The sequence below is a fragment of the Pipistrellus kuhlii genome, unplaced genomic scaffold (genome assembly GCF_014108245.1).
Source record: "Pipistrellus kuhlii isolate mPipKuh1 unplaced genomic scaffold, mPipKuh1.p scaffold_m20_p_1, whole genome shotgun sequence".
Classification (NCBI taxonomy): domain Eukaryota; kingdom Metazoa; phylum Chordata; class Mammalia; order Chiroptera; family Vespertilionidae; genus Pipistrellus; species Pipistrellus kuhlii.
This window is the reverse complement of record NW_023425404.1, coordinates 18,906,012-18,933,183: the sequence shown is the minus strand read 5'-3', so window position 1 is coordinate 18,933,183 and position 27,172 is coordinate 18,906,012. Positions and strand designations below refer to the sequence as shown.

Here is a 27,172-nt window from a genome sequence, read left to right as displayed (position 1 = left end):
CTGGCTTCCTTTTGTTCTCTGGGATATTTTACTTTTGGGAGTCAGAGCTTCTTAAAGTCAGTCTGGGTGTTGGGCCACAGGATGCTTTAGGACAGGGGAGGGGGAGCCCTGGACTCCTTTCAACAAGCACCCCTGGGCAGGGCCTAAGGGCCCCACTTGGTTATCACACCATGGGGGCTTCGGAGTGATTCTTCCCGGGCAGACTGTTCCATAGCACAAGTTCAGAGGCACCACTGAATGGCGGGAGGAGGGAATGGCACAATCTCGCTTGGACTAACACCAGATCTGACCCAGGCAGCCATGGGGCCTCCTCGGTTTTGAAGTGCGCATCTGTCCAGTCTTGGGGTTCCCTTTATTCTCTTGCTCTGCCTTGTAAGAAGAGGGCACGTCTGGGGGTCGGGAAGCATTTGCGAGACATCAGGAAGCCCACCCTCCTACTCTGCAGAGAGGGCCTTGGGGGCTGGATTTCTCCATCCTGCAGATTCAGTCTGGTCACACGCTGTGTGTCAGTAAAGACAGCTGGCGCCTACCTGAGTGCTCACTTGGTCCCAATGTCAAGCACATGATAAGCATATTTCACAAGCACTTTACGAGGTTAGTACTATTATCATTTTACAGGTGAGGACACCAAGGCCGAGAGAAGTAACCTACCTGAGATTCCCCCACTATGGACAGAGCTGGGACTTTGAACTCAGGCAGTCTGACTTCAGGCCACACATCGAACACTACTCTGTTCTAGCATCTATTCAGTCTTGTGCTTTAAACCTTCTCAGCCAGGACAGCTCTGTGAGCGGAGGTAATTCTTTGCAGAAGTTGTAGCTCCTCTACAAAAGCTGGGCCTTTTTTCTTTTTTTCCACCACCATTTATCCCTTCTATGCCCTCTGACTCCCCGACTCACTAACATGACGTTATTGTCCAAGTCCATGAGTTCTCTCTTTTCCTTTTTTTTTTTTTTTTTTTTTTTTTTAAGCTGAGCCATTTAAAATACCTTTACTTGGGGCAATTAATTGTAAAAATAGGAAAACATCAAGTTCACCCTAAGAAAAAGACAGGGCTTTTAACAGGACCCTCAGCGAAGCCATCTGCTGCAATAACCCAGGGAGTCACCAGGTTCTCTGGCATTGCATGGGGCTATCCAGAGCGCAACAGCGAGAACAAACCAGAGAATAACACTGATGTCTGAGAGTAAACCAGTCAGACGTCGCTGTCCTGGTGGGTGAACACTGGTTCACAGTCAGAGCGTGGCTGTGACTCTCACTAGTCCCCTTTAGAAATCTCTAGCATGGGTTTCTTACCGTGTTTCTCTCCAGGCAGCTGCTCCCATTGTACCACTTTTCCCCCCACATGCCAGTCTGCTCAGCAAGTCAGTCAAGGGCTTCCGATTTCCCAATTGAGTCAGCTATCCACTGTGGCTCTTCTTCCAACAGGTTTATTGACATTTTGAGAAGCCTAAAATGTAACCCCTTGTCCAGCTAATATGCTGGAGCCAGGAGCTGGCTCTCAGAGACATTGCCTATCACTTTGCTGGTTCCCTGCCTACTGGGCGCCCAGCTTCACATCCTTGCATCTCATCCCGGCTTAGAACCTGAATCAGTTCTAATGCCTACACCGACCAAGCCAGCTGGGTGCGATGTGGAATTTATAATTACGGCCAGACATGCAAAGAGATATAGTAAAAAGCAATGAAAAAGGGGAGGAAAGCATGCTGACTTTGAGGGCTTAAGAAATCACCTGACTTCTCATTCCAATTGCTCCCAATATCCTTGCTTCCCCTATTACAATCATGGTTGGGAGAAGGAGTTTGATCATGTTACAAACTGCCTCTTGTAGAATCATGACCCACTTGTAACTCCCATTAACCAAAAAGAGGTACTGTGGATCTGATAGGGGTCCAGCTCTACCATTCTAGAGTGACAAAGCAAAGAAGTGATTTGACTTCACTCTCCTGCTCTAGGTACAGCAGTATTTCCTGCCAGCCAGACAGGAAAACCAAAGCTGAGCTGTGTCCCGGCCAGAAACCTTTTTCCTTTCAAGGCCAGACAAGTTTGGGCTGGAGTTGGTCCCTCACTTGATGCTGCTGAAGCCTTCTTTACTTCCAGCCCTTGCCAGCTCTGCTGCTTCCTCTAACTATGTTGGAACCGCTAGAAACTGACAGGTCCTAGAGGACACCAGTCGCCTTTGAAGTGGGCATTCATTACCAGGAGAAACGCAAACCCACAGCTCTGGGCTACCAACTCCCTAAGAGTCATTTATTTAGCAGGAACTGGGTCTAGAAATGCTGCCCTGAATAACCCCATCCCCGTTGGAACTTTAAAAGCTTCTATCTGCCCAGTCGGGTGTGGCTCTGTGGTTGAGTGTCAACCTATGAACCAGGAAGTCACTGTTCGATTCCTGGACTGGGCACTTGCCCAGATTGTGGGCTTGGTCCCCATGGGAGGGGAGGAAGAGGGGCGCGTGCAGGAGGCAGCCGATCCATGATTCTCTCTCATCATTGATGTTTCTCTCTCCCTCTGAAATCAATAAAAATATTTAAAAAATAATAGAAGCTTCTATCCAATGAGCAAAGTCACCACCACCACCAATTTATCCACCCCCTGCCCTGTCTGGGCTAAGCTGAGCACAAATATAAAAAGGGAACTGCTCTGGCTTATGGCTGCTCTCAGTTTTGTAAGGCCACGTAAGTGACCTCCGCTCCTCTCTCAGGCTTCCACGCAAGCCTAGGGGCCTCCACAGGGCTCTTTTCCTAAGCATCTTGGCCTTTGCAAGGGCAAGAAGACACCACCACCAAGAAGGATAAAATAAGTTTTTATTTATAGTCTTATAGTAAAGGGGGAAGCCTTAACTTGCAAGACAATTCTTCGGCAGTATGTACAACATACTTTTTATTTCCATGGAATGGAATCAAACACGGACTGAGACTACAGAGTATACACTAGAAATCAGCAAATGCCAGGAACGGAGTGGGAAAAAGACAAAGAAATGAGGCCTAAACACACACAACCCTTCATTGGGAGCTGCTGACCGCAGCCAGAACCAGGGCTGGGTCACCGTGGGGACAGGTTCCAGAACAGTCAGAGAGGATGTGGGGTGAGGGTGGGAAGGGGCCGCACTAGGGTGCGGGTTTAGTACCAGATAAATTGCTCTTGGTATTTACATACAAAATCAGTTGGCTCTATTTCTTAGAAATACACACGGAAAGGAAGATTTGATCATTACTTTATGAATCTGTCGCTTTGCAATACCGACATCATCAGAAATAGGGACAATTCACTCAGATTCAAATTTCAGTAGCAGGAAATAAATATCAAAACATCATCACTGGCCCTCAGTACAAAACCTCTACCCCACCCGCTCCTCCCTCCTCGCCCTCCCGCCCCCAGCACCCTCTGGCGGCCACTTCACGGCTGACGTCCCCCACACCACGAGTGTCCCACGGCCCTCCGAAGGCTGGCTGAGAGAAGCAGGAGTGAAACAGGCCCAAGACTGTGCTGCAACTCTGTCCCCACTTCCGTTCATACCACAAACTTCTTCAAGGATCTGGTCTTTCAACAGGAGCGATAAATAGCTTTTTAATTCTCATCACTTCTTAAACCAGTCATCTTCTCAAAGCAGAGCAGTCCACAGATTCACAAAGTCTATCAAACAGAGGCGAGGGTGGCCCGGGGAGGGGCAGGAGTCCTCCGGGCCTGTGCCCGGCAGGGCTGGAGGAGCTGGTGGGTGGTCAGGACACCATGTGCTCAGAGGTCCGGCCGGCCGTCTGTCCTCCACAGAAAAAGCTGCCAAGTTGGGGTGTTTTGGTTTAAAAATTCCTGGTGGGGACAGGGAATCCCTGAAGGGAAACATTAAAAAAAAAAAAAAAAAAAAAAAAAAAAAGTGGAAATGGGGAAGGAGAACGAGAGCTGTTGTCCAAGAGCTTCTATGTAAAAATAAAATTTAAAAAAAAGAGAGAGAAAAGAAAAAAAGAGTCTCTTAAATGGTTCTGAGGGTTCTAAGGATGAACTGAAAGGAGGATGAGACGACGGAGGAGACAGACAGTTTTTATTGCTGGCCTGCCCGGCAGAGCTTAGCTGGCCTCCATCCGGAGTTTCTTCCTGTTTTGGGGCTCTTCGGTATCCGACTCTGAGCTGGAGTCCGAGCCCCCATCGAAGGCAGAGATGGCGCTGCCCTTGGCGTTGGTGTAGAGGCTGTTGTCTGAGGAGGGGTAGTTGGTCTGCAGTTGGGCACTCGACCTCGCTTTCTCCAGTGCACGGACTGAAAAGCAACCAAGCGAGCGGGTTACAGCCTCTGAGACAGAGGAGAAGCTGGAATAACTGAGTCTCAGGTCAGGGTCCAGCCTGTTCTTCCGAAGGGCTTGCTGGGCCCTGAGGCTCAGAAATAACTCTCTTCTGGTGCTGTTCCACCAGCAACACTTCATCTCCCTCCTTTCCCAGCCAGACCTGGAGCCTAGTGGACATGGCCAGCTACTCTGCAAGGCCACTCAACCCTAAAGAGAAGGCTTGTGATGTCACCGTCCTGCCTTAGAAGCCCAGTGTTGAGACAGGAGCTCCCTGTGGGACCCAACAGCGCAGTGACAGCGGAGAAGCTGGCCTGGCAGTGCTAGGATCCATAAAGGTGTGAAGGCCCCACAACAGCAGGAAAGGATGGCAAGATGTATCAGCCAAAGAAAGGTTTGGCTTAGCTCTCTTGTACCAGATCCACTTGGGAAGACAAGCTGGACACTTGGAAGCAAGTCACCAATACACAGAATACCTGGGCCTTCTGACACATAGCCCCTACATGCAGGCTGCTCAGCCCGGGAACCAACCCGCTGCTGCCTCCCTCTGCCCATCCCTCAGTTTAGCTCATCTTGAGCCTGCAAGGTCAACCCATTTATATTATTTTATTTTATTTGAGGTGTTCTAACCCAAGTGGTTACTTGCATTTCTTTTTACTTGCATCTTCCATGAGGGAGGAAGAGAAGTGAATTCCCCAGGAACAAAGAACTTGATCAGCTCTCGCTTTCCCCTGTGGTTGTAGGAAAAGGCGGATGTGAGCATTGGAGAACAGCATGGGCCTGGCCCATAGGCTGCCCTGAGTGGACTACCATTGGCAATGGGAGAGCTCACTGACCCTGAACACCTGGATTTCTGGTACTTACACAGCACACTCCAATCCAAGGACCTCAGCTCTTTTCAGACACCTGCTGCCAGGTGTGCCTGCTACTACAGGCAGAGCACCTAAGCCCCAAGAAGGGGAGAGATCATCTCAGAAACGTCTCCAGATGTCAAACCCTAGACTCTACTATTTCTCACTGGCGGCTCAGGTACTTCCTCAGGATGGCTCTAACACTCAGCTACTCAGAAGCAGGGCCACAGCCGCTTCGGAGCACACACTCCCGGTTCTGATTCTGCAGGCCCAGGTGCACAGCCCTGACCTGGCCAGAGCGCAGCAGGGCCAGCTGCCCCACAGGCTCAGGAGCTCACCTTGCTGCTCCAGAAGAGCATTCTGCCGCTTGAGGTCATCAATGTCTTGCTGGTGTGTGTGGTTTTTCCTTCGCATATACTGGATATACTCTGTGGCTTTGTCTAGGATTTGGGCCCGGGATGCCTGTTGCAATACGAGAAAAAGCAAAGGGAACAAAATAAAGACCTAGTCCAAGCAGTGAGGAAAGTATGTCTTTCTGCAACAGCGGCATGGGGGCAGGAAGGCAGGAGGGTGAGGTGGGACCAGGCTGAGGAAACAAAGTTATTGCTATTGAGAGTCTCTGTGTGCCAGTCAGGGTGCTTGAAATGGCTTACCTCACCAGCACTCAGAAGTAGCTCCACAGGAACCCGAAGCTCAGAGCTTACTGGCTTATTCAAAATCACCAGCTAGACAGTGGGAGAGCCTAGATTTAAACTCAGGTCCGTCAGCTCCTGAGATTGTACTCCACTCCTCCCATCCCCTTTGGTTCTTTACGTTGCTTTCAAGTCTTCAGCCTGGCTATGTCTGAAAACATGAAAATACTACTTAACTGAGAGCTTATGCTACTCACTCTCTGCTAGGGCCTGACCACCGGTGGCCGTGCCAGGAAGATAAGAGCAAGCTGGCTCAGGATGGGAGTGAGTACAAAGTTTTTCAAGAAGGCCCTAGATTTCAGCCAAATCCTCAGACTGAAATTATTTCCAATTAAGCCACACTGCTGTGTCACTACTTCAGCCTTCCGGGCTGAAAGACTGTCGTGCAGGCTGTCAGAGCTTGATGTCAACACAGGAAGGGCATGAGATTGGGCCAATTCAGGAAGCAGCCACACCTACACCATGCCCACGGTAGCCTAGGTACTGTCTGTCAGAGGAGTAAGTTAATGAACCAATAAAATGGATGTCAGGTTACTCTGTCCCTGGAGGTCACCCTTGCCTGGAAGACCCCCCTTCAGCCAACCAGCTGAACTGGTGGGATGGTACAAAGGCAAAGGAAATGAAGCCAAGGGCAGTGCTGTCCAGTAGTTGAAGTGTGCCTTCATGCCATCAGGGTGCTGAGAAGTAGCAAAGCTTTTTCCTCAGGGTAGGGCAAACTTGACCAGTTCTATATTATAACCCCACTGGGTCCTAAGTAACCAGAACACAGCAGGGGTAAAGGGGCAAAGAAAACATTCACACTCAGCTAGCAAAACTAAATCCACTTGTAAGTAAATCCTGACAACCTCAATTTATAGACCCCAGGCTAGGCTGGATATCAGAGAAGTGTGTGAGGCCTGGGCCGCCCTCACAAGTACTAGAACTTCCAGGCTTGCTTTCCTCTGATAGCACTCTTAAGGCAACTTCCTCAAAAGGAAACTTCATATTTGACCATTTTTATCTGATGTGAATTATGTGCAAGGTATTGTGGGAAAACCAAATGTATTTAGTCATGGTTTCTTCAGCCCAGATGCTTACTTACTGTCTAGTTGAGATAAATATATCGGTACACAGACAAATCACAGGGCAGTACCAATAACTGTAACCTGTGTAGTACAGATTAGGAATTAAGCAGATTAGGGAGGCCACAGGAAAGATGGCCCCTGATTAGGGCTTTGGCTCTGTGTGTGCACGCAAGCACGTACACACGTACACACACACACACACACACACACACACACACACAAATAGTGAACCCTGGGTTAGACTGAGGTGGAATTTGTAGAAAAGGGTCCCTCCAGGCCAGGAGAAGAGCATAGGAAAAGGCACAAGGATGGAGAAGCCAACTGTATTTCTCTAGTTAAGTGAGTCAGCTGATATAGGAAGAATGAGTACCTAGCAATGTGGGCTTGCAACTCTGGTTGCAAGGCCACTTCAGAGGCTTTTCCCCATTTCTGCCACAGGGGACTTATTAGGGCTAATTATTAAGTGATTAAATGAGAAAAAAAGGACACATAATTAGAAGGGGCTAATTACCCTGCCTCCCTGGATGCTAGATATGGGATAAAAATGGTTCTGAAGGTTAGGTGGCAGAGCGGCAAGGAAGAGCTTAGGAATCCAGGAGACAGTGCACCAGCCTCTGTCATTAATGGGCTGTGACAGCAAACAAAGTATTTCTCTCTGTGGCAATTACTTATCTGACTAGAATGTCTTTCAGAAGCTACCTAGCCCTCCAAATTCTATATACTCCGTCACTGATCCATCTAATTGCTATGCATATTTACATTGCAGGCTCTCTTTAAATTTGCCTATCGTTTTCAATTAACAATTCCCAGAAAGCAACATTAGCTCTTATTTAACTATTCATTTGAACCTGGGAAGAGGGGGAAAAGAGCAAAATCTATGAATGATGGAACACTTGGAAATGTTCAGGGTGATAACTTTTAATGAATGACACAGAATGTCTTGAGAACAAGAGGTCCCCAAAGAAGGCTGGATTGGTATAAACTCAGCACAAGACCTTCAGAACACTAAGCATAGCACGTCTTCCCTTCAAGAGAACACTGACCACTCCTTAGTGAGTCCAAAAGAATGGTTCAATTAACCCTTTGCACTCTGCTGTCCCCTCTCAGGGGACATCGGAATTCTAGCATATCACTCGGATGTCCCCTCTCAGGGGACATTGCAGTTTATTAGTGATTACGGGGAATTGAGTTAATTCAACGCACGTTTCTGCCGTTAGCATCGAGTAGCTGGTAGCCAATGTCCAGAATGGTTCGGAGTGCAAAGGGTTAACTTTATTTTGTTCTTCCCAGGGTATTCAACAAGAAGTAAAATCCAACAACAAAAAAACCTTAAAGCACAAAATATAGAATTCCTGAAAATTTACATGTACATATCTAGTCCAGGGAAGAAGTAAAAGGTTGGAGCCAGAAAATGCTAGACTTACCCAAAATTCCCTCCTCCTCCCAGCATTCTAAACCCATATAAGATCATGTGACCGCCACAGGTCCTTCCTTGGTTTTATGACTTTATACTATGTGAACAGTGTACTATGAGCCAGCAAGAGCCCTGGCTTTATGGCATGGACTATGGAATGGCCCTAGGCTTTCAGTTTCTTTTTTCGTTAATAGGATCAATCAGCTGAGTCAACAATTTCCATGTGAGTGTGACTGAGCAGATAGAACACGTTATGTTAACATGTCCAAAGATCGACTCTTGTCTTTGGATAACCAGTAAAAATCTGATTAATTTTTTTCCTGCTAGTTTTTAAAATAAGAAGACATTAATTCTTATTCTGCCTCTCTGAGCAGAAACAGATCTCTTCAGTGGTTTGGGTGCAACTCTGGGCCAGGAAGAACTGCAGCTGAGAGGGACTCAAGAGGTCCTGGGCCTGCTACATAACACGCATTTGAGTTAATGCAAAGTGCTCCTCAGGCCTTTCACTCTGGGAGCATGCAAAAGGACACTGGACAGCGTTGCCAGATCCTGTTCCAAAGCCATGAATGCACACGTGATACAATTGATGATGACGATAACTACTAAACAGTAGAGTCACAATTTGACCCAGGCCTCCAAAACATCCATATTTTGGGAACACAGATGAAGCTGTGGAACTAATAAAAAACATCCAAAGGACTGGAAGAGGCAGTGTTGTTATGAAGTGAAGTTTGAGCAAGAGGAAAGGGACTATAAAAGAATCACCTGATTTATCCACAAAGATGTCAATGAAAACTCTTGGAAGAGAGTTTAGGTAAATCTTCTCTGCACAGATTATGGGTGCAAAAGTGAGTTGAAGCTGAAGCAAATATAAAGACTAGTTTTTAGAATGAGGTTAAAAAGAAATGGGGGGAAAAGTAGTTTGGAATAATAGTCACATTGAAGGAAGGCTGTTTCCCTTTTTCTTTTAAAGACATGTGAAAACCAAATAGGTTTCCAGCAGAGAAGTAGCAATGAAGAAGAGCCTGATGATGAGAGAATGTTTGCGAGAACTGTCTGAACCTGGCCCTGGGGAGGGGAAACGACAATTCCCATAGAGCTGTGGTTTCATTTGCCAAGAAGAGTAAAACTAAACAGACAACAATGAAGACCCAGTCTGTTCAAGAGGCCCAAAAGATTCTTGCCCCGTCTCCTGCATGTGCTGCAGCTGCTTGTACACCTGTATCCCTGCCCAAGCAACAGACACAAGGTCAATCCAGCCTCCAGAAGCACCCACTTTGACAGACCTCTGCTTGAGAACAGAGTGAACTAACCTTATGTGTTGTAGCAAGAACTGACTACATATTTAACCAAAGGCCTCAAGTCCAAGAGTCTCTCTCTAATTAGTACCTTTTTAATGCCCCAAATGATTCTTAAAGTAGTTAACAGTGAAGCTTAGGATGACATCCTAAGTTTCCAAATCCCATTTAAGGCAGTGGTTCTCAAAACTTTTCATATAAGAGAGGAATTCCACACATTTGAAGTTGTAAATTTTACTACAGTAACCTGGATTTGTGTAGAACTCCAAGATGTTTCAGAAAGAAGATTGGGAGAGGCAAGGAAAAGAAGGGTGGTTCTAGACTGTTAAATTAGAAACACCGTCGCTTTCCTGCAGTCCTAATGCTGACTTGAAAAACAATGATCTTAGCTGTATTGATCACTTTTTCCTCTTCACTGCCAAAATCAGGTTCTACTGGGTGATGTTAACTGCCTTTTTGCCCAAGACCCAAAATGCTGTATCCTGGAAAATGAAAAAGAACTATTGATACTATTGACTCACCAACTGACACCTGTTTTATTTTGCATGAGTTATTTTAAAGCTTTTATACATATTAAGGTAAAGGGAGGACTATGTAAAAGCCAGTGTACCTTTCTATTTGAATAAGCCATCTTCTGAAAACAAAAATTAAGGAATCTGCACAATAAATTTGGGTCTGCATTAAATTCATTCCCATATGCAAGCCCCATCAATGCCAACAAGACAAGCTGTGGGGTCAGAGCCATCACAGTCAAATGACCCCTCCAAGGCTTCCTGCTGCCAAACTGAAGGACCACTCTGTTGATGACAGAGGAAGGTAGTGCTATCATGATCTTTAAGGGCTAGTTAGAGCCAAGAGTTAGACATTTGTTTAGGAGTCAACACAAATCATGTTTCAAAACTTGTGTTCTTTTTTCTTGTGCCCTTGGCAGTTTGAAACAAAGGTTGACTCTTCCCCATCAAACTTTTTTTTTTTTTCCTCCTGTGTTCCCATCAAACTTTAATGATGAAGGATAGGAGCACAGGTACCCAAAGAGGCAAAACTACTAGTAAATAAACATGTGGAAATAAATTTAATTTCACAGGTAATAACAAAATACAAAATTACTACCTTTGCCTACAAAATTAGTCACCCTCTTCAAAATAATTTCCAGTATTGGTAAAATTGGTACTTTTAAAACATAATATCCAAAAGGCTAATTTGCTTGAAAAAAAAAAAGAAAAAGAAAAACCACCTTTTGAAAAGCATTTTGGCCACACAGAGCAAGAAACCAGACACTCTTATCCCTAGACCCAGCAATCCAACTTCTGGAAATCTATTCTATGGAAATAGCCCCACACACTAAGATAGTCATCACTACATCATTTCCTTACTTCTCAGACTCCATCAACAAACCCATGGATTTAATAATAGCAGCTTGTGAGGGGAGAGAAAAGAGGTGAGTTTCTTGACATCCGCTTTAAGATGGCATCCAATTTCAGTCATACTAAAATGGTAGTGCGGGATGGAGAGAGTGCTATCTCTTAAGCAATGCCCTACACGGTAGCCACTAGCCACATGTGGCTAATAAGCACTTGAAATAATAATGTACAGTACCTCATCAGTAATTTTTTGTTGTTGCCGTTAATCCTCACCTGAGGATATTTTTTCCATTGATTTTTTATTTTATTTTTTTAAATGGGGGGGGGGGAGAAAGAGGGGAAGACAGAGAGAGACAGAAACATCGATGTGAGAGATCCACATTGATTGGTTGCCTCCTGTACATGCCCTGGCCGTGGCCCAGGGGGAAACCTGCAACCCAGTAGGTACATGCCCTTAACCCAGGACCCTTGGGTCTGCCGGCCAACACTCTAACCACTGAGCGTACTGGCCAAGGCCATTGGTAATTTTTTAATATATTGATTATATACTAAGGTCATACTTATTTTTGCATATTCCATTAAATAAAATATATTATTAAAATGAATTTCACTTGCTATTTTACTTTTATTATGCCAGATATTATAATTGTATTTACCATATTTTTCGGACCATAAGACGCACTTTTTCCCCCCCAGAAGTGGGGGGAAAAAGTCCCTGCGTCTTATGGTCCAAATATAGCCTACACATATACTTTAAAAAAAAAAGTTTTTTTTACTTGCCCAGCTCTGTGTGGTCTCTGTGTGCTTGCCTGGCTCTAAAATGGTTCTAAATGCTGCTGTTTACTTTACAGGGTTGATTACATGTGTTTATGACTGTGATGTTGGGTTTTAATGCACATAAAATATTTTAGGACACTATTTGTTTCAGAATCTTTTTTTCTTCATTTCCCTTCTCTAAAAACTGGTGCGTCTTATGGTCCGGAGTGTCTTATGGTCCGAAAAATACGGTATATTAAATTTAAAATGTATTTAGGGTTCAAAGTTTTTGCAATTTTGTTAGAAGAGATGAAAATGAAACACATTAGAGTTCGGTGTTTTAATCTCTTATTTGATGCTCAGAATGTTATCTTATTATTGTTAATTGTTAGTAATAATCGTCTCTTCCAACAAGAGAGCAAGACCCTCAAGAGCAGACATTATTATACCTTTTAAACCTCTACAGCACTCACACAGCTCTTAGTTATGCAGGTGAGCACAACCGTGTTGGCTGTTGCTGTTTTTGTTAAAGGGATAAGCAAGCACACTGTTTCTTTTGGCGCTCATTCCAGTTACTACTTACTGGGAACTACCATGTGCCAGGGTCTGTGATAGAAGTTGACAGAGGCAGTGCCCTCAGATTCTCACCCACAATGAAGGAATTCCAAATTTAATGCTTGCTCCTTGCTATTCTTTATTTTCATTTTAGGTCATATTCCTTCTTTTTAAAAATTACTTTTAAAAAATGTTTTAAAATTGATTTTTAGAGAAAAACATTGATATGAGAAAAACATTGCCTCCCACGTTTGGGGCCTGAACCCACAACCTGGGCATGGGCCCTGACCAGGAATCAAGCCACTACCTTTCAGTGCACAGGATGACGCTCAACCAACTGAGCCACACCAACCAGGGATCCCTCTTTTTAATACAACTCCATCCAGAAAGGAGAAATCTAGAGCACAACTGCCTGGCAGAGCAATTAAGTACGATAAACAGGCAGTTAGCAAAAGACTTAGAGATGAGAAATTTCTATAAACCACTGTACAGCTACTAACGACTATATTGACACAGAACCTTCTCTCACTAAGGTCAACGGTGCTAAGGACACATTATAATTGGTTGTACCTGTGGTTCGGGTGATGGGGCTAAGTGATGGGAGTGGCGGGCAGATTTATATCTCTATGTAAAGGCAAACTCATGGGCTGCCCACCAGATCTTGCCCCACAAACAAACAGGGTGAGCTCAGTGCTAGCAAGCCTTTGGGCAACACTCCTTAGTACCCAACCTAGGACCCTAAAAACAAAACATAATTCTATTCAAGAAAATAAATGTCTTCCTATAAGAAATGGAGCCACAATTGTTCTTGCTCTTATTCCACTTGCTCTGTTGACTGGCTGATGGTTCTTATATCATTCCTTCGGTCCCAGCGAGATGTCCAGCTGAAAAACTACATGGGAAATACAACCAAAACAACAGAGTTCAAGAGTCCATTTGCTAACACTATGGGAAAACCCAAATGGGCTACCAACCATAATGGTCTATTTCTCAGAGAAGCTATGTGGACTCAGAAAAATTTATGAACTTTAAATGATCCCCAACTCTTTATGCTTGAGTGTTACTGACATAGGCCAATTCAGAGGAGAGTATTTTAGTAGCAGGCTTGGTATGACATACTGCCGAAATCACTGCCTTTATCCAGGGGAAGCTCCCAATATAAAAACAAGATATAAATACATAAGCAAAATTTCTTTAAAATAGTTCCTGATTTATGATGATTTGACTTTCAATATTTCAACTTTGCGATGGTGTGAAATGATACACATTGCTCTTTTCCTGGGGTAGCAATATGCAGTACTGATACCCTTTCGTGATGCTGGACAGTGGCAGCGAGTCACAGCTCCCAGTCAGGCACACGATCATGAGGCAAATAATGCATATTCTATAGTGCACTGTGTTGCCAGCATTTTTGGGATATTGTGTTCACATTTAAGGCAGGCTAGGGTAACATATGACGTTTGATAGATTAGGTGTATTAAATACATTTTTGACATGAAAAATTATGATGGTTTATCAAGATAAAACCCTATCATAAGCAGAGAAGCACCTGTATCCTTAAATTGGGCCTATGGTATTGTAGAAAAATAAAACTTGGCAATTGGTAGTCCTGAGTTCTAGTCCATGTCCATGATCTAGTTCTAGTCCCATGGAATCATGATTTTGAGCCACTTTCCTCACCTCTGATATAGTAACAATGGCAGAAGCAAGCAACAGTACCAATTGTCCAATTACAATAGCAGTATAATACTTGCCTCATAGAACTGCTGTACTGATTTAACTTTACATTGAAGTACACGTTAGTTATCAGATTTTTTTTACTTAAGTAAAAGGTGGCCATTCTTTATGTTTATGTTATATTAGAAATACAGGGTACACAGGATAATGGAGTCTGGGTTTCAAATGTAAAACTTTTTTTAAATACAAGTACCACCCATTATTGGTTAGGATAAAATTCAGTTAAGTACTGGTTTCTCTAAAAAACAAAAGGGTAGGACACATGACAGTCCAAATACTAAATGAGAAGTTATAAAGGAGACTAGAGGTTTTTTCTTTAAGAATCTAAGATTCCTGCCCTGACCAGTGTTGTTCAGTGGTTAGAGTATTGACCTGCTCACCAAAGGGTCACAGATTTGATCCCTGGCCTAGGTCAGTGGAAATTCGGGAGGCAACCAATCCATGTCTCTCTCTTACATCAATGTTTACCTCTCCCCTCCACCTCTAAAAAAAAAAAAAAAAAAAAAGCAAAAAAAGCAAAAAAATATCCTCAGATAGGATTAACAACAACAACAAAAGAACCTAAGATCCCTATAATGGTGTAAAATAATCATTTCATGATTATTCACATAATGTCATAACCTTAATTACTGCAATCCAAATCAAGAATTAGCCAATTTCCTTTGGGTCAAATACCACATTTTAAAAAAATTGCAACATTTAGTGAGAACTCGGAAGTCGAGACCAAAGTATTCTGTAAGACTCCCTGTAGATCTGTGAAACAGTGTTGGGAGACAAGGAGATTAATGAAGATTGTGGAATTTAGCTAACAGCCAGTTCCTTTATTCACGCTCAGTGTGAAATATATGGATTGAAACACAGGGCGGGATTCTGAAATTGGTAAGTCACCTGTAAATTTCCTTGCTGGGGCTTAGTTGATGGGGTCTACGCAATCTGACCCCTTTACAACTCCCCTCCACTAGTCTTCTACTTCTCTGACCTCATCTCCTGCCACGGTACTTTTATTCATTCAACTCTAGCCAGTTCCCTCTGCTCTAGCCTAGGAATGCTCCCAGGATCTGCCTTTGGGCTATTACTCACCATCCCTCCCCCCTGCCTGTGATGCTAATCACCAGAGAGATGCATGGTTCTCTTTCCTTCACTTTCTTCAAATCTTTGCTCAACTGTTGCCTTGACAGTGAGTTTTCTTGTGGGCTCTAATAAAGACTGCAACCCTTCCTTCCCTGTTTAACTTTCTCCTAGCACTTATCTGATATACTATACACTGAGTGGCCAGATTATTCTGATCTCTGAATGCATAATAATCTGCCACTGTGTGTATCCTATATATAGGAGTTCAACCAGCAGGTAGGTTGGTCAACCGCCCATGTCCCTTCCCCCTGGCCAGGCTGGATGGACCCCACCCATGCACGAATTCATGCTCCGGACCTCTAAAAATAAATAAACAAACAAACAAACAAACACACACACACACAGACAGAATGGCCTGATTATTATGCATTCAGAGATCATAATAATCTGGCCACTCAGTGTATATATTTTAATTATTAGTTCATTTTCCATCTTTCCCTCACCAGGTTAAGACCTTCTATTTTTGCCTGTGTGTTCACTGCTGTATTCTAGAACACTGCTTGGCATGTAGCAGATCCTTAATCAATATTTGTTAAATGGAGTAAATAAATAAACAAATAGGCCACAATGAATGACAAATTGTTCAGTATGTAAGACTACCAAATTCAAACTGTCAACTTCCTTGAAGAAAGGAGACAACAGGATTTAGGATAATGTGGTTTTAAGAACTTAAGAATGTTATAGATATAAAACAGGCTGGATAAAGAGAAAAGGCATAGTTAGGCTCTTGTGACCTGTTTCCCCCAAAGTGTTCTCTAACCTAAGAATGCCTAACAATCAGCTGACTGCTTGTTGTAGAGATCCCAGGTCTGCGTCCAGAGGGCAGGCTTACTAGTGATTCTGAGTGGTCCACAGGACATCTTGGGAAACACTGCCTTGGCACCACTCCAGGTTAGATGTGAGACTCAAGGCAGTTTTGTCCATTCAGTTTACCAAAGCCATTTTAAGTGATACCATGGCATATGAATAAGCACTGACTGTCAACAATTCAGACATGCATGGAAGATAATCCTTTGCACGTGTGTACTTTGACTAAAAGGGTTGGTCTCTGTCCCCATCATAAAGATCTCCTGTGGTGCGTTAGACAGTGTTGCGCCCAGGAATGTTGTTATTCCAGGTAAGAACCTCGGTCGAAGGCCATTAAACCATGTCTATACTAAGTAGGTCTAACCCACAGCAAATTCTGGTTTTGCAATACTAGGTATTCACATGGCCTGTTTTATTGTTTTCATAAAGGTCAGACCTACCCTATGCATCAGCCACACAGAAAGCCACACCTCAGATAAGGTATAAAGTATATGACTCCGGAGTGGCAGTATATACAAAATGAAACCATAATGGCTCCAGATCTGATTGAATAACCAAACAAACCCAGGACCCCCACCACAGAGCTAAATGAGGAGACCCATTCAAAGCCGACATTTTCCCTAACGACTTTTTCTGGATCACTGAACAAAAAACCCCACAAAAAAACCAACACAAGTCTTCTACTTACCTACCACTGAATTGCAGCAGAATTCTGTGTCAAGGATGGAACTAACTGTGCAAACAGATGTTTCTTCCAAATTCCAAGGAGTGACCCTAAACCATAGGCTTTTTACTCAAAGCTTCCAACGTTTTCAAATGTAAAAAAGCCGGTGTTTCCCTCTCCAGGGAAAACATTAGTTGCTGGAATGCCACCGTTGGGGGGAGGGGGAGGAAAATCAATATTTTTCTTCCATTTCATACGAATATAGCTCTTTACCTAAGTTTTTTGTCCCATAGCTTAAAATGCTCTTTAAAAGCCTTTGACATAACAGCTGTTGGAATGGGGAAATCACTGGTGTAAAAGTTGATTCGCCTACATTCTTGGAAGTTTTCATTTAAGTATTAACTTTGAGCCATGCGACAGAAATTCTCATGGAGGTCTAGGGAATCATTGACCTCAGGAACCCTTAGTGTTATCCCAAACTGCTACGGACTCCTCTTTATATGAGAGTGTATTGTTATAATAATTCTTGAATGAGTAACTTATTACAAATAATACTAACTTAAAAGACAATTACTACTGGTGTTTTAAATCTGACTCCATTTCTTTCCAGAGAAGTGAGTGTGCTGCTAAGCTCCATTCCACGTACCAACCTGGCGATGGCCACCCAGCTTTCTCAATAAACTCACCTTCTCTCCTTGGAGTGATGGGACCGAGTCCCGCAAACTGTGAAAGCTGTCTTTGATGTGGTCCCTACGCTTTCGTTCCAGTGCATTATGATGAGCCCGTTTGTCAGCCTAGAAGAAAGAGCATATTTGCAACGTCATTCCTTTTGCTCGGTACACGTGAGTGGGTTATAGCCGGGAAGAATATGCTGTCAGCGCAGTCCCCGGTGATGGACTGGGAAGGATTTGTTGAGGTGGGCAGTTAGGAATCTCCAGAATTAGGCTCTGCTAAAGGGGGGAAAAAGGGTGAGCAAGCCTTGTAACAGGAACATCCAAAGTAGCTCGATGCATCCAGCTCATGCATAAGTAAAATAAAAGTTATTCAAGGGGACAAAGTGTGACTCTCCTACATCAGTTTTCCTCCTAACTTACTTATGTGATAGAAAAGCCGCCAGTCCATGGTTGGGAGGTTGACCCAGGAAAAGCTCCAGGGGGCCCTTTCATAAGCTGTGATCACCCCCACTGTAAGTCAGCGATTCCCCATGGGGGGTGCCCAGGACGGGAGTTAGGGCATTGGTGCCATGCTTCTTTCCATGTGAAACCCATCACCAAGAGTCTGGTCTCCAGCTTGCTAAAATTAAAACCTCTGGAAAAACCCGAAAACATGCATCTGTGATCATTCTGACAGCTGATATAAACCCCAACTGCATTCTGAGATCCGATCTTTTAAAAGTGGATCCAGGGTGCCATCCTGCCAAAGTCTTCCCCTCACACAGCCTGTGACTGAAAGGTCTGAAAAAATATCCTTGGGCACCTGTGGCAGGTCATGCTTATTTGGCAGCAACTAAATACCCACGAACCAAAGTCTTTATCCACCTTGCTTAGACTCACAAAAAGAACAAGAACAATCAGCTGGAGAGGGGTGAAGACTGCCAACAAATCCGGAATGGCTGGAGAACACTGCAGGTCCCCATTAAAGGTGCCTTCTCTCCGAATGGAACACAAATGCTCCCTCAAGCTGAAGAATTGTCTACACCTGAGAAATTATGGAAAATAATATACTTAGAATTCTCCCTTATTATGCAAGGGTGCACTGAGCTAACCTAAGGAGCAAGTCTATATAAGGGAAGTTCAGGTAGCTTTAATCAACCCAGACAGAGCACCGGGAATTTTAAAAATGAAGTAACGAGGAAATAGTCAGCCCAAGAAAGCCTCAAATGAATCCTTGCATTAGACAAGCTGTGGGAATGAAAGGACTTGAAATTCTATTATCTAATCCTAAAAGTCTGAGTCATTACAGAGGAAGAGGAAGATGGGAGCAGCTGTGGTAATTTTAGTCACTTCCTGGTCTCTCAAGCACAACACCTCACCTATAGCTGTGCTGACTTAGACACATGGTTCCCATCACAGCCTTGGTTCTCCAGAACACAGCACTCATTTTCAGGGCAGCTGCATGGAGCATTACTAAGGCCCTCCTAATTTTTTAAAGTCTAAATTCACTATAAAATGAGTGTTTGCTGAACTTCAGTGATATAAAGAATTTATAGGGAATCTGAAAGAAAGATCAAGCTTAGACAGATTCCCTGAGGCAAGAGGTGGTACACTGTATCATACAACATTAGGGCAGAAAACTGCAGATGCCTTGAATAAGCAGTATGAAATAGCTTGAAGGAATGAAACATATTTAAGTGCCTTGTTCTTTTCTAACCTACTGTTCTCTTTAGTCACCTATACAGGTAAGTAAATTCTAACCTGGAATATCTCTACAGAGTTTAGAAGGCTGAGAGATGGCATTTGGCTTCTATCTGCCTCTCCTGTGTTTGCCACATACTCCCTAAGCTCGTTTATTTACATGCAAATTAATCGCCCAGCTTTGGTCTCCAGCAGCAGCCCAAGATACTCTGGTCTACTAAATCACCCTGATTCCTGGCCTCCTCCCAGTTTAAGAGCTGGCACAGAAGCAGTGACACCAGAGTTACCCATAATCCCTCTTGTTGATACAAATAAAATTCTAATTGTCTGTTTTCTTTCTGGGAGAGCCCTGCAAATCTCAAAAGGCCAGAATCAAGTAAACTTGGTTTTGCTCAGGCCTACACTAGAGGGATGGAGTTGAATACAATCTAACACCAAATCCATGCCCACAATACACTACCCCCTTCCCATTCACTGAGCCCTGAAAGGACTCAAATGGACAAGTCTTTTGGTTAGAGGATTGTAAGTGAACTTGGCTGAGGACCATGAGCAGAAATCTTGGCTTCTCATCTGGGGAGCTAGCCAAGTTTGAGAAGTTGGCTCAACAAGGAAAGGCAGCAGTCTACTGCCTGGTAGAAAGCCTGGGCTGGGGACTGTTGTTCTCAAAGTAGTGGATGGAATTTCTGTGGTGGTTCCAGGTCCAATTTAACTAACAGAAGAGTGGAATCTTAGCCCAATCCCTGTTGCCATATCCATCCCCAAGCAGCTACACTTAACCAAAGTCAATTTTAAAGCTCTCAGAGACAACGGAAATGATATATTTTTCTCCTCCCCAAGCCTCATTTAAAGGAGCAAGTTAAAAATAGGCAGAAAGGGCCCAGGCCAGGTAGGTCAGTTGGTTAGAGTGTCATCGCGATACACCAAGGTTATGGGTTTGATCCCCGGTCAGGGCACATGCAAGAATCAGCCAATGAAAGCATAAGTGGAACTACAACCATGTCTGTCACTCTTTCTCTCAAATCAATCAATAATTTTATTTTTTTAATGTAGAATATGCCTAATTCCAGGCAACTCTAAACTAAGTGATACCTCTATTGCCTTAGAAGAACATATGAAAAACCTTTACACAAAGCAGATAATTCTGTTTGGGAAACACTTCCAAACCACAGATTCATCCAGCCAGATAACACTGCTACCCCTCATCCCACAACCAACTCATCCAAATGGAAGGCCAGTTACCAGGCTTATCACTGCTTTGTTAACTATCTTCACTTGCTGACAACCTTTTTTAATTTTAATTTTTATTCATTTTTTACAGAGAAGAAGAGAAAGGGTTAGAGAGTTAGAAACATCAATGAGAGAGAATCATCGATCAGCTGCCTCCTGCACCCCCCCCACTGGGGATGTGCCCGCAACCAAGGTACATGCCCCCGACCGGAATCGAACATGGGACTTTTCATCTGCAGGCCAATGCTCTATCCACTGAGCCAAACCAGTTTCGGCTGGCAACCTTTTTTGAAAGGGCCAACGTTTCCGAGTTGAGAATCAAAAATGGGGCTAAGAATCCCAGGATAAGGCATCTGAGATCCTCCTACAAACTTAAAACTAGTTTTGTTTTTAATTTAAAAAGGGCCAAACAATTGTGTCTTGAACAAATAAAGCTCAACTTGGATGAGCCAGCTTTCTCTCACCTGTACTGAGAAAGATATTTGCTTATGAAAATGGGTCATACCAAATTCCAGGAGATAACAGAGATATTCTTGGGTAGTATAGCAGGCCCCCAAACACCTCTTCCGTATCCTACAAGAGCAATGGCTGGATGCTGCTGCTTTTCAAGTACAAGGGATCTGTGGTTTCTGCCAGAAAACCCTTCCTTCAGGGCGTCCCAAGCTGACAGGAATACTAAAAGGCTGCGAGATACTGAAGAGTGCCCACAGATGCTCAACAGGAACTCCAGCACCAAATCGCTTCCAGCTTTGACATCTCCGCCAAGGTTTTTATTCCGCCTCTCAGTTTTATTTCCACCAAACTTTCCATACTGGCAGCCAGAATAAAAATCTTCACCTACAATTTGTCCATCTCTGACACTAACAAGCACACGTATCTTAAGTATTGTTAAATGTTGAAAGCAAGCATTATTTTGTTAGCCAAAAAGTTGCCAAAGCTAAGGAGGTCTATTCAAAATTGAGGGGAATCTCTTAAAATTATTTCCTTCCAATTTATTGCATAGAGAATGCATACTCATCCAAGGCATTACATCAGTCAGCAACCTTATTTTCTGCAAGTTCTGGGTAGGAAAATAGCACGGGAAAATAAATACTCTGTTATTGAAGAATGCACAGGTACTCCAGAATAATGCCATTTCTTGCAGGCTACCTCATATCTAATCCCCTCTATAAGGGGAGTCTTCTCAATCCCAATAGAGAAAATTCTCAGCAAATAGGGAATTAGAGTTGCCCAATAAACATTTACTAACTTTAAGAAATTTAAAGGTTGCTTTTAGAGGGGAGATAGTGTTGCCTTCGATTTTTAATTCTTATTATTAAACAGTAACACTGAAAATACAGACTCAAAATTCTCATCAGAAAAGATCTATTACCTCTGATAGATGGGAAGAGGACAGAATAAATAAAACTGAATTTCTAAGCAACTCATTGTAATCAACATGAAAAATGCAACATGAAGTAATAGGTAGCTAGGATGAGAAACTAAGGTCCTTAATAAGAAACTATAGATTTCAACTTCCCACACTTCTCCTACTGGAAGCCTGTTATACATTGCTAACATCTAATAGATACACGTGTTTTCAAAACTTTCTTAAAACAATCATTTGGTGCCTAAAAGAACTTGGGAACACTATTTCCCAAATATGGCATCATACTGCAGCCATTTAAGAGAGTAAGAATGCCTTCATCAGGAAATTTTAATTGAAAATCAACTTGGATTCCTTGATCAACTATTTCACCATTATTAGCATCTTGGAAACAGAAAAATGTAAGAACACCCTTTATTCTAATGAACAGCCATATTTATGAAACAAACCTGGCATTTCTCTATCACTGTTAACACCAAGCAGACACAAAGTACATACATCATACAGCACTTAACCAAGCAACTAATTCCTGGTAAAACAGAAAGTAATTTCCTGAGTCAATTCCGATCTCAGAGGCAACCAAGCTCATTCCCTACTGAATACACTGCAATTCCTAAAGCAGCAAAGAGCTCTGAGATATTAAAAATATTTCATACCAGAAAGATCCAGAAGTGAAATAGCACAAATCTGTTCTTAAACTCCCTGACAAATATAATGTAACTGCAACAAGTTCAGCTAGAGGGTAAGTTGAAAAAGGCCTTGAGTTTTTGATCAACAATTAACCTTACATTTTTAGTGTACCTTTGTTCTTTCCAAAAGAAATTTCTCAAACGGAAGTAAAATTAAAAGATCACTTTGCATAAAATATATCTGTCCCAGAAAATTATCTTTAAAATGCAAAATAATAATAAAAATAACATCAGTGAGATTCTGATATATATTAAATTTAATAATAAAAATACTGTTTGGAGTTACTTCCTTTTACACAGATTGGTCACTGGAGCTGTGTTCCGTTTGCACTGAGGCAACAGAAGAAAAAAAAAATTCGTCAAATTAGTTTCACTTTCTCTTACAGTTAGCTTCACTTCCTAACTTTTCTTGTGAAGTACCCTACATTTCTCATGCAGTAAGGCCATAGCTATTGTAGTTGACATAAAAAATAAATAAATAAAAATGTTTCTTTTCATGAGGACCCAGCAGAATCTTTCCTAAATAACTTTTTAAAAGTACTTCAGTAGTCCTAAATATGCGGTTATTCAGTTCGCATCCTTTTCTGAATGAGGCAAAGCTTAAGAATAGCTTCCCCCTAATTAAAAAAAATATATATATTTATGATCTATACTAAATGTAAAGAACTAAATAGATGTTTTCAGAGAAAAATAATGAAATCCTTTTTACCCTACACGTTTATGATAACTGTTTGATATTTGTCTATTGCTTCTTCTCTCCACGCTCCTGTGATACTCCCGTGCCAGATAATATTTAAGTCTCAGCAAGCAGATGTGTTAAATTAAAAAAAGGTCAAGCCCACTCTCTTTGCCCACTTCCCCAAACAAAAGGGAAAAACCCTAGGCACCTTAACATCAAACTAAAAATATCTAGACAAAACAATGAGATTAGCATTCTAGGAGAATGGAAACATTTTAATAATTTAACAAAGCAATTTACATCAACACCCATCAAGTCAAAATTTCACAAAGAAAACATTTCTCTCATTGGAAAGCCAATGTAATTCCAATTCAAGTAATGATTCTGCAAAGGCTACCTAACCAATCCCTATTCTCTAACCATGATCAACTCCAGGGGAGACTTTAGGACTGGAGACTTGGAGAAAGAAATGTTTTAAATAGACTGAGTTCCAAACATGAAACTCCACATTCTCATGATTAAGGTTAATAGTAACTGGGGGGAGGGGGGAAGGAACTGAATTTTCAAATATATGCATAAAATTTAGTATCTGACAATACTTCAAGGAGAAATAAAATGAATTCTTTCATAGTGACTATTAGCCAGGGACAATTTTTAAGAACCCTGGAACAAGTGCATCCTTGGATTTTAAGGAAATATTAGCTTTCAATAAATAAAATTTTTCTTAATGCCTATCTGCTTGGACAAATGGCAGAATCCTTGCTTGCTCTAATGAAGGTACAAGTAAGGCTTGCTTTTATCCTGTGGTAATTAAATTCTTTGATCAGAGGTATTCTACAAATTCTTAACAAGCCTTCCAAACCAAGGGATCATCCCACACATCATTTTGAAAATCAGAAAAGTAACATACTAAAGGATTTCTAATCTTTCTTTAAAAATAGGAAGATCTGGCAACAAGGAGCCCTCCTTCCTACATAACAACCCACTGGAGTTTAGCGGTTGCCTTTAAAAGAGGCATGTGTTCTCCAGTATCCTAGTCTTGACCTCTAGTCTCTCCTTTATTCTTGACTATTTTATTGCCTGGGTCCTCCAGAGGCATCTACATTTTCAACCCCCATTCTATATACTTCTTACTGTTCCCAGCTGTCAAATACTAGACAGTGATACACTTATTTCTCTTCCCTTTTCTGATTATGATTTGTTTATTTATTCTAACATAGTCATGGAATAACCACGGCTCTGTTTCCAAACACCTAAGATTAGTGCATATCTATAGCTATACTCATAGATATAGCCATAAAACCACCTTCTGAGAACATCAATATCAAAACCCTGAGAAATTACTGCTAACACTGCCCAGTCTCAACCATCAGCCTTCAGCAAAACTATCTCTGCAACGCAAATTTCCTTCCACAATTTTTGTTTCCTTTATACCTCCTTCACCTCAGATACACTCAGACCACCATAAGCTGTCTGCGAAATTTTCATATTCAACCATTGGCTCCTCTACATTTCCAACTTCTGCATTAGAATAATGCCACCTTATCCTAGATTCTACAGGTCTACAGCAGTCACATGACTTACGGTGACTGTCACGTGGCTTCAGTTTTACACAACTTTGTAGATATGCTTTAGAACCTACTTGTTCCAAAGTAAATCTTCTGACCATTCTGCTCTGAAATACCACCACAGTTCACTTCAGGATGATGTACTTCTCATTTCCGACACACAAGAGTGACAGCTAGATTCCCCCACCTGAAAACTACAGAATGATTCATTTATTGGCATACAGCTCCTCTCACCCACAGTCACTGGAACTTATCACCTGAGAATCTAGAATTATGAGATTTGTAACCCCTCCCCAACCTAGAACCCCAGAGCAAGGCTCCACCTCACCTTAGCGGTTAGCAGGAAAGTTTACTACAATATTAAAAGTAATAGAGTGATCTTTTTTCTCTCTGACCCCAAAAAGGACTAGAACTGAACGGAAATGAAAATGAAATGGAGAGTAGGAGACGTACCGCAGATTGAAACCTCGGTTGCTCTTCCTGGAATAAGAGAGAAAAAAAAATAGAAAATATAGAAGTTATTTTTACACTTCGCATTCAATAATAAGAAAATGCCGGCGGCGGAGGAAGCGACGGGTGGGGAGTCAGCCCGAACCCCCCTCCCCCCACTTCTTTGCCCCACACCCCCATCTCCCCAGCGAGATCCGGTGTCGGGACAGGGGGTCCCGAGCGCCGCCCCTTCTTCCGGGATCCGACCCAGGCCGGAGGGGGTCAGAGCACTGTCTCCTGCCCTCCGACCCAACTGGGCCGTCGGGGCGCTCCCAACCCTTCTGCGTCCACCCTCATCCCCCCCCCCCACCTCCGGGATCCGCGGGTCAAGGGAGGAGGGGGTCGCGGAACGAAGGGGCAGGTCCTGAGCGCCGTCCCTTTCCCCAGAATCCGGACAATGGGATCCGGGGCGCACCCCGTCCCCGGAACGGGATCAGGTGGGGGCGGGAGGCCGCAGCACCCTCCGCCACGGGAGAGGTGGGGATCACAGAGGCCGCACGTCTCCTCCCCACCTCCCGTCTCAGAAGGCCGCTCGGCTGGGAGCCCGGAGGGGAGCGAGCCAGGAGGGCGACGGAGGCGGCCCCAGCCCGAGGGTCGGAGGCCGGCGGCGGCTGCCCGGAACCCCGCCGCGGTGGCCCCGCCGAGAGCCCGGGCCGCTGTCCCTGCCGTCCCCGCCTGACAACCCCCAAGGGAAGGAAGAAACCCCGGGACTCACGTCGCTCTCCACCTCGATGTCATCGTTATCGCTCATTTCCTACGGCCCAGGGAGCGGCCACTGCAGCAGCGGCGGGGAAGGGGGAAGGGTGGAGGGGAGGGGGAAGTCACCGACAACAAGCAAGTCCCCCCACACACTCACTCACTCACTCACTCACTCGCTCTCTCACTCACTCACACACTCACACACACACGCACACACACACACAACACGGGCGAGAACCACCTCCTCACTGCAGCACCGGATCAACGGCGGCACGCACGCCCGGCCGGCCCCCTGACACGTGACCGGGCTCGTCACGCTGGGGCCACCGAGACTTGTAGTTCCTGTTCCTTTCGCCGACGGCCCAGCGAGCTCCAGAAAAACTACGACTCCCATAAGGAGCTGCATCTGGTTGTCGCCAGTCCAGCTTGCGAAGGGAACCCAGAGCGCCTGCGTATCCTGTGGAGGAGGGCGGGGACAGAAGCGCCGCGGTGCCTGCTGGGAGTCGTAGTCCGTCGACCGCGAGTTGTCAGGAGGTTTCCTCCCTAGGCAGCTGCGGAGGCTGCTGGGAAGACAGGACACGTGGAGTGAGCTGGGGCTCCTGAAGCCGGGCGCCGTATGAGGGCTGGGCGCTGGGCCCAGGGGACAGGGTGGAGACTCTGGGGGAGTAGCCGGCTGCCTAAATAACGCTGCCTCTCCTTGGTACGAGTGGTTTTACTTTCCTTTTTTTTCTTCTTTTTTTTTTTCTTTTTTTTTTTTAATGCTCTGAGTGGCTCTGCATTGCGTCCTGGGGCGTAACCGCCAGCTCGGGGGCGGGGGATGGAGGTGGGGGTGGGAGTGTATCCTGAGGCGGCGGAGGACTTGGGGGCGCGGCTTCGGGTGCACACCCGAGGACCCTGGGGATCTGGCTGTGGGGAGGTGCCAATGGCAGGTGTTCAGTGTGTTACAAGATAGGCAGGGTGACCCGCCTCGCTGAAGGACAGCTCCCAGACGTGATAATCTTGTATTTATTAATTGGGACTGATCGTCTTGCTACTCTTTCACATACACAGACATCCTTTTCCTCCACCCCCGCCCCAACAACTGTTTATGTGGAAGTAAAAGCCTCTCCTGAGCTGTGGCCCAGGCGCTGTAAGGAGTGGCCCAGCAGTTTGCAGTACCGTCATTAAGAATTGCAGAAAGTATCCAGAACAGTGACCGCGTAAGAAATGTCCAAACCTAGAGAGAATTTTTTTTTTCTAAGAGTTTATTTGAGCCAAACTGACAACACATGCCAGGGAGCAAGATCCCAAAGCCTAGGGAATACGTTTTTTTCAGTGTCCTTTGTGCATTTGAGATTAAGGCGATAACGTAAAGATTACATGAAAATGGGGAAAGTGAGTTGGGGATTGGATTGCAGGACAGTTCAACTCACACTTTAAAAGGAGAGGTCTGAAAGGGGGCTTTTCAAAGGTATGTTAACCTAGACGCAAGAAACAATGGGCAGGGCTTGCTTACGG

At 44.0% G+C, this 27,172-nt stretch overlaps 1 protein-coding gene across 15 annotated transcripts; it reads right to left on the bottom strand.

Moving 5' to 3' along the window:
- Positions 1–2,790: 2,790 nt before the first annotated feature.
- On the bottom strand, positions 2,791–26,096 carry MAX (MYC associated factor X). Of its 15 annotated transcripts, none has more exons than XM_045579680.1 (7): positions 25,692–25,893; positions 24,941–24,967; positions 17,291–17,398; positions 5,464–5,593; positions 5,139–5,217; positions 4,921–5,005; positions 2,791–4,252 (listed from the first exon to the last, which is right to left on the bottom strand). In XM_045579680.1, exons 1-7 carry the CDS (start codon positions 25,725–25,727, stop codon positions 4,040–4,042), a joined length of 678 nt encoding a protein of 225 aa, XP_045435636.1. In that variant the 5' UTR covers positions 25,728–25,893; the 3' UTR covers positions 2,791–4,039. The 15 variants fall into 15 exon arrangements, with proteins under 15 accessions (XP_045435636.1, XP_045435643.1, XP_045435631.1 ...); XM_045579687.1 differs by having other exon boundaries at positions 5,464–5,587; XM_045579675.1 differs by lacking the exons at positions 24,941–24,967; positions 25,692–25,893 and adding an exon at positions 25,917–26,096 and having other exon boundaries at positions 4,905–5,005.
- Positions 26,097–27,172: the final 1,076 nt, after the last annotated feature.